The sequence below is a fragment of the Parus major genome, chromosome 15 (assembly GCF_001522545.3).
Source record: "Parus major isolate Abel chromosome 15, Parus_major1.1, whole genome shotgun sequence".
NCBI lineage: Eukaryota > Metazoa > Chordata > Aves > Passeriformes > Paridae > Parus > Parus major.
The window spans coordinates 839,358-850,222 of record NC_031784.1 but is presented as its reverse complement, the minus strand read 5'-3'; the positions used below and the strand labels follow the sequence as shown (position 1 = coordinate 850,222).

The following is a 10,865-nucleotide window of genomic DNA, read 5'->3' as shown; positions in this document are numbered from 1 at the left end:
AGGTGAAGCTGGATTTCAGGTGAAGCTGGATTTCACCTGAAGCTGGATTTCAGGTGAAGCTGGGTTTCACCTGAAGCTGGATTTCAGGTGAAGCTGGATTTCACCTGAAGCTGGATTTTAGGTGAAGCTGGATTTCACCTGAAGCTGGATTTCAGCTGAAGCTGGATTTCAGGTTCCACCAGGGTGTGGAAGCTGCAGGAATGAGCAGCTGTGGGTCTGTGTACTCAGTAGCTGGACTTTTTCCAGAAAACTCCTATTTAAAGCTTAGGCAAATTCTGGACATTTAATGAGACAAGTGTGCCAGTCAGCATGACAAAAATCCCTCCACAGAATGGCCTGGACAACTCATTTCACCAGGAGTGTTCCTTCCAAATCCCCACTGCTGGCTGGCAGGGAATGGCACAGTTTAGGCTCCCTGGATTACAGCAACTCCTTATTCCCACAACTCCTTGTAAAACTTCTGACTAAATTCATGAGAAAAGGTAATTTTCTTAATACAGCGACTGTGTCCTGCTCCCTTGCAATCCATTATTCCTCACACAATTTTAAAGTTCATCTACCTTAAGCAAATCTGGCTGTTTCAGCTGAAAGTTGTGCAGCCTTAGGGGTTCTTTATCAGATGAGCAGATGATCTTCTTAACACCTCGAGTTTCTGAGCTTCATGGCATTCACTAAATCAATCTCCCTTTCATGGTTTGTATTTATACCAATGCCCAATTCTATTACAACTCTCTCTTATGCTTTCTCAATTTCCTCTATTATTCTTTTTTAGGTCTATAATATCATTTCAATGCCTTACTCAGAGGCTGTCACTTCATATTTACGAACTGAAAGTTGAATGTGCATTATTACTTTATTTTTATGAAAATCCATGATAACTAATGCAGTGATTCAATTTCTACCAAGAGGCTTTATGTTTGGTTTCCTATCTGGCCTCTAACCTTCATTCCTCCAAACAAACTTTTACATCTCTATTTACATATTGGGATCATTAAAGTTCTTTTCATCTCCCTGTCTCAATGGCTACAGAAACTATAAAGGATTTAGGCAGGAGTTTAATTAGGAACTGCTCTTCTCTGTATTTCAGGCTACATTTCACGTGGAAGGGTAAAATATGCCTCCAAGGAATGAAAGATTTGCTGCAAGCCCCAGGAGCCCCAGGCTGGGTAAGTTTTAGTGGAGCAGACAATTATGCAGTGGCAGATCCTGGTGCTGGGTCCATTCCATGGGAAACTTGCATTCATTTTACATCTCTGTAAGAAAACCACCCCCAGCAGTTTGCCTCTGTTTTGCCATGGTACCCATGCAGACACAATCAGGCTGTTTTCAGCAAGGTTTCTCCTTATTTTCTTTCTTCAGGGAGCATGGAACATCTCAGAGTTCCATCTCAGAGGTGCTGTGGTCAGTCCTGTCCCTGCTCTGGGCCACCTGCACTCGTGTGCTGCTGAGAAGGAGCTGCACTGGCACTGCAGGGTCTGCTCCTGACCAAGGGGCCAGGCTGGGCTCAGGAAAACACCAAACTCCAGAAGAGCCTGGCTGGGTGATGGCCTCATTATGGTTCTGTGATTAAAAGTCATAAAAGCCATGGCAGCCCTGCAGGGATGTGCCAGCACAGACTGGCCAGACTGGGACTGGCCCCAGGGCACCCTGGGCTCCTCCAGCACCAGGTTCTGCCCTCCTGGGCTGCTCAGGGAAGGAACTCCTCTCCCACACCATTCTGGGACCATCCCATTCCTCCTTCTTCCCCAGCAATTTCTCTTCTGCAGTTTTCCTATGCTGAGCACACTTTGTGGTACTCAATGTCTCATTTTATCCACTCAACAGCAACAAAACACGCAGCCTCTGAAGGAAGCTCTTGTCAGTAATTAGCCCTGCTGGAGATCAGATGATACCTGCCAGCTCTGGCCCTAAAGAGTCCGGGGTGAGGTTAATCCCACCTGCACACAGCCTCACACAATGAGGATCAATGGGTGCTGTCCAGCTGAATCTGCTGCGGGAACAGAGAGCTCCAGATGAGATTAGACACACACATTGTTCAGCCTGGGAACAAAGGGCACAGTTGGGGAATCTGCTTGTCAAGGTGTCTTCAGGAATTAGCAGAGCACACACACGTTCTGCCAGAGGGGCTGCAGCTCCTCCCATCCCAGGGCCCCCAGGAATCCTCGCCAGGGATTATGAGCCATGGGAAACACTGGCTTTCAAGATTTGTTACAAGCTTCAAACTCAGCTCAGCATCATCAAAATGTGTGAAGAACTCTCAAGGAAACACGGGCTGCCTTATGGCTGTGGAACAGCTGAAATTGGCTCTGGCTGAGCTTTGCTTTCAGCGCCAGACAAACGCATCCCGTGACAGCCCGAGCTGTGCTCAGACACAAACAGCTTCCCAGAGAGGAGCACACTTCTCTTCTCCTCATCTCAGAACGTGCAGAGCAATCCCATTAGCCACACTGGGTGAAATCTGCATTTGCAGAGGCAGAAATGAGATCCAGTCGTTAACAGGAGTTGTGTGTGCTGCACGTGAGCCTGACTTTCCTGTAGTGACAGCAAGTGCAATTAATATAACGCTCACAGACAATGCATCAAATCGACTTTAGTACCACCCATGGTGCCTTTAGAAGCCTCCTCACCAGGGCAAAGGATACTTCCCCTCATTACTGAAGTTTCACTTCTCCCTCTCTGCCTTTTAGTGGAATGAAATGGAGCATGTAATGGAACGTCATATTCATAGATTTCATCCTGGTATCAGCTCCAGGTCTGCACAAAATCTCAACCACTGCAACAGCTTTCCACATGCTCACAAATGCTCAAAGAAATTGCTGAGGGCACTCAAATCCCCAAGTCTAAAGAAGATGCCCTAAATTTACTCAAACAAAACCCCTTTACAGCTGCAAAATAATTACCTGCTTGCAAATAATCACATTATTTTTAATATGAACAGATTATTAAAGTGGGGAGAAAATATCAGCTTTGTATAATACCCACCTGCTCTAAATACACAGTTACACTTTTAGTTAAAATTGAAGAGCCATTAAAGCCACTTTTTGTAGGTGCTTAGGCTCCTAATTTGCAATTAAATTAATTGGATTTGAATGCCTAAATTGATTCAGAAATCAGGCTTATCATCCAATAAGCAGTTAAAGAGGACGATGCTGCAAAGCAGGGCTGAAACAGGAAAGTTGTTCAGCATTTCTGTGTGCAGCTGATGGGGGAAGCCAATGGCCACGGAGTCAGAAAAGGCAGGAGAGCAGAGGCTGTCACCCCTGCAGAGCATGAGAACTGCTACACATACTCATTTCTGGAAATAAACTGCAGCCAGGCAACTCCTGGGATTCTCCAGCACTTTTCAGATCTGTTTGACTGGTTTACCTTCTTTTCCCTTGAAATCCTTAAGTACTGCATAATTTTTTTATATAACTGCAAAGAGAAAAAGTACATGGGTAGCCAAAAGTCACCATCCCAAAGGGAATGCAAAATGGTCCAGACAGTGAATGAAGAGAAATCTTCAGCCAACCAACCTGCACAGCCTCTGTTATGTAAGAAATCTGAAAATATTTCTAAATCCTTCCTTACTCAGCCACTGATATTTATCATGACAGAATTTTGTATGGGCTGTGATTAAGTGCAATTTAACAGGAGTGATTTCTGGAGAGCCCTGTCCCAGCCAGGGTTATGTATGTTAATAACAGCCCTAATGACGATGCTTATACATTTTATGTCTCAAAGTGTTCTTTGGGGGTTTAGCATTAATGCTCTGTATCTGCCAAGGAAATCCAGCAGCATTCCACACCTTTTGTGTGCATCTCTGCTGAGACAGATCAAATAAAGCAGTGCCAGGGCCCACAATGGCACAGCCTGTCACAGCTGAAAGCACATGCCAGAGCCCACACTATCACATTTCAGCACAGCACCTCACAAACCAGCCCAGGGGATGTTATCCAATTGTTATCCCATCTTATTAAGGAAGAAATGAAAATCAAGTGTCACACGCTGTGTGCAGGCTGAGCCCTTATTAGAGTCTGCAACGCCTAAAATCCCATCCCAGGCTCAACCATTAGAGCAGGATTCCTTCCTTCATTAGAACAGCATTAATAATCCACCTTCATCATGGCCTTTGGAGCCCAGCCTTCCTGACCAAGCAGCCTCCCCTTTTCTGCACAGATGCATGTCCAGAACCAGCCCTTGCTCCTCTGACTGTCACTGTGAGCTCCAGGAGCCCTGCACAGCTCTTGTTCAGGACACTTCAGCTCTGAGCAGCGCTTCTCCAGTAACTCCAGAACCTGAGCCTCCCCCTCAGCAAGTACTGACAGCCCCTGGACATCAGCCAAACATATCTGGGCACATGCTCTTTTATTTTAGCAAGAGCAGCCCCTTATCTGGACAGTCCTGCTAATGACAAGCAGAAGTCACTTTGTGGCTGTGAAAAGTCCAAACTGGGCTGAGCAGGCAGTCATTTACATGGCACTGTGTAGCTCTTTCCAGCGTGGTGACAAAGCAGCACAGAGCTCAGTGCCAGGACCTGGAGATGCTCAGAGCTGGCACCAGCAGCTGGAAATGGCTCAGCCCATCAGGAAGAGGGGCAGAAGGTCACTGGAGCTGCTGGGCACACTGGGGACGCTCTCAGGGGAAGCCTGGCAGTTCCTGATGCTGATTCAAGCTCCTGTTTTGGACACAGGTGTCAGTGGATGCTGGGAGGCCAGGACAGCTCTGCTTCTCTCGGGGTAACATCACCTGCTGCCAGCACTGCTCTGCTGCCCCAGCCCAGGGGAAGGGAGCAGGGAACTCCTCTCCCTCTGCCTTGTCTGCTCCTTCCCCCTCAGCACGTTTTCTCTAGAGATAAACCACAAACCCCTTCTCACAGAGATGATGGAGTGAACCCAAAAGCAGGGTTCAGCACACAGTGAGGTGGGGCTGGAAAGCAGCTAAAAAACCTGACTGCCCTCAGCAAGTCCTGGGGATTTGGACATTCCCCAGGGCTGTCCCCACTGCACAGGTGAGCTGGGACACCTGCCAGACCTTCACCTCCCTGCTGAGCACCTTCATGGGATCAGCCTTTGGCAGGGATGGGCTCAGGATAGCGGGGTGGCAGCCAGGGAAAGCCTGGCTGTCATTCCAACAAACACACAACAGCAAGAGGCACTGCTGGCCACCTCTCAGCCTCTGCTCCCTGCTCCAGAGTCACTCCTGTCCAGTGCTGGCACTGGGACCATCCCAAACCAGGCACACAGCTCACTCACCAAAAATACCAAAAATGCATTCATTTCCACTCCTCAGCACTCGTGGGCAGCAGAGCCAGCTCCGTGTGAGCCTCCAGCAGCCACAGAACTGCACCTCAGCACTCTGGGGACATTCACCAGCCCCTGCTGGGCTCAGCAGATGACTGGATTTGCTCACTGGGATCCCCCCTGGCATTACTGTCCACATGTTCTTTAGATTTTGCCTCATTTATTTTATGGCTACAGACATATTCCTCCCTCTAAAGGAAGAGAAATACCCACAGAAAGAGATTATTATCCCTGGCTCCACAAGAACACGTATTTTTTCCCATGAAGCACAAAACCCCCAGATTCCTGGCTATCTTCTGTAGAATTTTGAAGAAACCTCAACTCAGAAATTATTTGGATTACTTTTTTTTCCATTACAGAGGAGTTTTTTATCTTATAAGCTTATAGCCTTTCAAAAATATAAAGGAAGTGCAGGCACCAGTGGCTGTTGCAGTCCCACTGGGGTTTTCAGTATGGATGATTACAAAAAGGCAAATAACACCACAGAAACCTCGTTACCTGCCACGATTCACATCAGAATGATCAATTGGCAGGATATGAAAGAGACAAATCCAGTAACTGCAACAGCTTTAGGTGAGTCTCAGACAATTCCTGGGAGATGCAAGTCTGTTCTATTGGTTCTAAATTCAGAATTCATCTTTGCCACATCTGTTTTTCATACCAGAGAGAGATTAAAATTGTGCTTTCTCCCTTTCCAGCCAGCACCAGCAGCACATGAACTGGACTCTACAGTTCTTATTACAACTCTCAGTTTTGACAGTGCATTTTCCTGAGTTTTTCCTGTGTCCTGACTCCCAGAGCAGAGCAGAAAAAGCATTTTCGTTTCTAAAGTTGCTCCATGCTAAGGTGAAAAGGTCAGATAGATTCTGATGTCAGGAATACTGAAACTGAGCTGAAATGACAGGACATGATTTCATCATTTTCTATCAAAATGAAATGTTTAGACATTGCAGAAAATAAAAAACATACATTTGCTGACTTAAATCCAGATTGTTTACAAGATGGATCAAACATTTTTGGGAATGGAATAAGGCAGTTCAGCTGGTGAGAACAACCCCATTGTATTATGGAAAATCATGGCATGAACTTGATCTTCACTGCACTCTCAAGGCACAGATTTATCAATTATGTTCTATATCATGGATATAAAGTGTGGCACATTCTGGCTAGCCACTTTAACAGATCACTGCTTCTCAAACAAGGGCCTGCTCTTCTGGCTGCCCCTTTGCCCTGTCCCCAGGGCAGGATGATGGGTCCTGTCCTCCTCCCTGCACTGATCCCCTGCAGCGAGCACAGCCTGAGCACTGCCTTCCCCTGACTCTCATTTTAGACTCCATAATTCACTTTTAGCTTGCCTTGCCCTTGACAGAGCACTGGGGAGCTGGGATTCCTCCTGCTGGTGCTCTGGAGGTTTTGTGTGTCTGTGCAGTGCCTGTGCAGGAGCTCCCAGAGCTGTGGATGTGTGTGACACTGTCCAGGAGAGCAGAGGAGCATCCCTGGGCTGCCCTGGGCACAGATCTGCAGCTCTGCAGCACCAGAGCCCAACTCAGCAGCACACAACCCCTGCACTCCTTTATTTGCTCCTTTCATCCTCTTACTCTGCCACTCCAGTGGCTTTAGAAGAATTCAACTTCTCCCTGAAGTGCACAAGTGTAAGGAAGAAAAGGAACAGCTGTTAAAAGTTTCATGCTTTAAAACACTGTCTGCTTCGGGCGACTTTAAATGCTCTGACACTCCAGCTTCAGTAAAGTCTGTCACATGATTAAAAAGATGTTATTTTGCCACTGGTAAAACCACACTAAGTGTTAGTGAAAGATTTATTAGCCCACAGTAATATTTCACAAATTGCCAAGCGTGCTGCTCTCCCCTCTGAGCCCCTCCAAGGTGTCAGAGCAGAGCTGGCAGTCCCTCCCTGCAGCAGGAGCGCCCATCCTGAGCCCTGAGCTCTGCCAGCCTCAGCATCCCTGACACAGCAGAGCCCCCACAACGGGCTGGGGAGCAAAAGGGAAACACAGGCTGGACATTGGAAAAGTATTGCTGAAAGGGTGATACAGAACTGGAGTGGTCTGCCTGGGGAAGGGGAGTCACCATCCCTGGGTGTGGCACTGGCTTTGGGGGAGCTGCTGGGGCTGGACTCGATGTTCTTGAAGGTCTCCTCCAACCCAGTGATCCTGTGGTTGTGTGCACAGGGAATTCTGAGAGGCCACGCTGGCTCTGGGATCACTCCCAGGCTGTGCAAAGGATGGCAGCAGCTCCCACAGCTCCCAGTACAGCCCCAGCAGCTCCCAGTACAGCCCCAGCAGCTCCCACAGCTCCCAGCACAGCCCCAGCAGCTCCCAGTACAGCCCCAGCATCTCCCACAGCTCCCAGTACAGCCCCAGCAGCTCCCAGTACAGCCCCAGCAGCTCCCACAGCTCCCAGTACAGCCCCAGCATCTCCCACAGCTCCCAGTACAGCCCCAGCAGCTCCCACAGCTCCCAGTACAGCCCCAGCAGCTCCCAGTACAGCCCCAGCAGCTCCCACAGCTCCCAGCACAGCCCCAGCATCTCCCACAGCTCCCAGCACAGCCCCAGCATCTCCCACAGCTCCCAGTACAGCCCCAGCAGCTCCCACAGCTCCCAGTACAGCCCCAGCAGCAGCAGGGAGCCAGCTGGAGGGGTTTATAGGAAAAGCACTCAGGTTTGCCAGTGGAGTCCTTTAGGAAATGCACAATACAACACAAAACTGGGGCCCAGGAACTGGATCCTGTTCCCAGTGCTGGCACCAACACTCTGTGGCTTCTGGCAACTTTCAGGTGTCTGCTCTAACAGAATGAACAAACTGGAGTTTTTGTTTCAGGATAACCCAAATGCAGATTTTCAATTAACTCATCAAACTGGAAACCCAGAGCACTGGAAAATGGTGCTTTGGAAACTTCTAGGCTTTGTTGAGCCTTGAAAAAAATGGCCATTTGGAAACAGAAATGTCTTTTCAAAATGAAAGACTGAAAGAAGCTGATTTTTCTTATCTCCTTATTCTTGATTAAAATCATATTGAGTGTTTATTCCTTACTAATCACTCAGCAAAAATAAAATCTGCTCAAAAATCTCTCTTTTCTTTCCATTAGCTCAGTAGGAGTTTTACTCTCTACCAATGGTCAGTACTTCAGAGCACTTTGAACTTTACACCTTGACTTTTCTGGGGCTCACAGAGTCTGTCACACACCTCCATTCTTTGGTGTGCTTATTCTGTCATGCTGGACCAAACCATTTCTGGCAATCATTTGTCAATACAAATATTGTTTCAATGGACTAAATTCTGCTCTGACTATTGAGCCAAGTTCAGGTAGGTGCAGTTTGGCACAAAATGAGTCAGTGCAGAGTTTGGACCAGCTCTTCAAAGTTCTTTGAAGGCTCAGATGAAAGAAGTGAGTAATAAATGTGGACCCTGAAACGAAAAGAAGAATGAGGTATCCTCATTCTGCAAGGAAATTGAGCTTAACCTCATCATTAATCAACACCAAAAAGCCAGGAATAAAAGCTAAGCCACGCAGACATAATCAATCTGTTAGATGCTACTTGACAGATGCATTGAAAAACAGCAACAGTAAAGACCCAAAGAAATGTAATCTTAATCTTTCTGTTTCAATGGGCATCTTAAGCAGATTTTTCTTCCATTTTCTATTCCCTACTCTAATGCCCAGAGAACAGAAACTCTAATTACTGCTGCATGCTGAAGGCTGGCCAGTAATTATATATCTTTATCTTCATTAGATGCCTGTGAGCGAGGCTTGCCCTGAACCAGAGCAGGTAAACTGCAAACTCCAGACACATTTTCAATGAAGAGCTGGCTTTAAACTGGCACCTCCTTAGAGCTGTGCAGAAAGCTGTGTGCTGCTGCTGGAGCCCAGGAGGTCCCTGCTGCTCACAGCCTGCCCTGCCACGGGGCTCTTAATGCTGTGTGTACATGAATAATTCCAAACACACCAGCACTGATTGCTGTGTTCATGTCCTTACAGGCAATGACTGAAACTTCAGAAAGCAAAACTGATTTTTTACATCTTTTCTAAATGATAGATTTGCTTTCAAAATCTTATTTTTCCTTATTCACCAAAAGAATTAAATAGAAGATGAGTGAGTTAGTAAGGGCTTAGTGCATTAACTCCCAAAACGTAAGGACAAATAATTTCCTTCTTGTTTTTAAATCTGAATTAAGTGCAACAATTTGCTCTATTTGGCAGATTTACTGGATCCAAACGGGCTTCATAGAAGAAAAGAGCCCCCAAACCCCAAAGGTTCCTAATAATACAGCCAGAAAGACACATTTAATCAGAAAATACCAACATGGTGGCTAATCAGGTAAATAGGAACACTGAGGAGATTCTAAAAGGAAAGCACAAAAAATACTAAACTTTGAAATTGCTGGGGTCCATCTCATGTATGAGAAATTACCATGAAGCAATTATTTAAGACAAGTCCAATGAGCACAGAAATTGCAATTTTTTTTGCTCAGGAAAAACCATTTCCACCTCTGCCCAGCCCTGTTCTTTACTTCTTCTGCCCCGAGTTTGTGAAAAGATAAAAGCAGCTGCAGATAAAACAACTTTTTATCTGCCACCATCAGCACTGCTGAGCAGCTCCTTGCACTTAATCATTCATCAAGCAGATGGAAATACCCGGGATTTTAGTGGTAATATTGTACTTCACAAACACCCTAAGGTTACCAAGAGGCTCCAGTCCCATCTCAGGACCCAAAAGGAAGCTGGAGCTGTTCTGTGAGCTCTGACCTCGCTGTGGCCAGGAAAGCACAGCCCAACATTCCTGCAGCCCCTGGAGCCAGGAGGGCAGGGGGGAGTCAGGGCTGGAAAAGCTCTTTTCAAACAAGTGTCAGCCAGTCCTGAGCAGGATGGAAATCTGGGTTTTGTGTTTGCTCTGCTGCTTCACTGAAGAGAGCTCCCCAGCAATAACAGCAATAATAAATCCTGGTGTTCCAGCAGGACAGCAGCTGGCAAAAGGAAAGAACTTGTTCCATGAGGGAGCAGCACTGTTCTGCAGGGCCTGTGCCCCCGTGGAAGGAGCAGTCTGAGCCTACCTTAATGACATCTTCATCTGATGATCTGCATTCCACAGACTCCACCAGGTCGGTCACAGTGCCATCATCTTCCACAGAAACCACCTTGACAGGGACAGCCACTGTTTTCCCAGTGAGAATGGCTGTGTTCAGGATCTCTGCTTCCTGGGAGACAAGAAAACAAGAGGCCACTTAATACACACTGCTATTAATTCATTAGTACCACCTAGACTCAGCTTTACTTCAGTCCCTCATGGCAAGAGCTGTTCCAAGTGCAGCAGGCAGGAAAGAGAGGTTTCCTCCCTCTGGTGCTGAACTCCCAGGTGTGATTCTGCTGAGACATTTGTCATGCCCTGGCTGCTGTCTCAGGGCTGCTGAGACATTTGTCATGCCCTGGCTGCTGTCTCAGGGCTGCTGAGACATTTGTCATGCCCTGTCCCTTGAGTGGTCACCGAGGGCAGAGCAGCAGAGGGAGTGACCCTGCACCACATGAGCAAAAGCACCTGGCTGTGACAGCAGGGACATCTCCAGCCT

At 47.2% G+C, this 10,865-nt stretch overlaps 1 protein-coding gene across 1 annotated transcript in view; it reads right to left on the bottom strand.

Moving 5' to 3' along the window:
• The window catches only part of TMEM132D (transmembrane protein 132D), a 185,485-nt gene that overhangs the window by 21,430 nt on the left and 153,190 nt on the right, over window positions 1-10,865 (bottom strand). Inside the window, exon 5 of the mRNA XM_015644435.2 lies at window positions 10,353-10,496. Within this exon, the coding sequence (XP_015499921.1) occupies window positions 10,353-10,496 (144 nt within the window). The remainder of the gene's footprint in view (window positions 1-10,352; window positions 10,497-10,865) is intronic.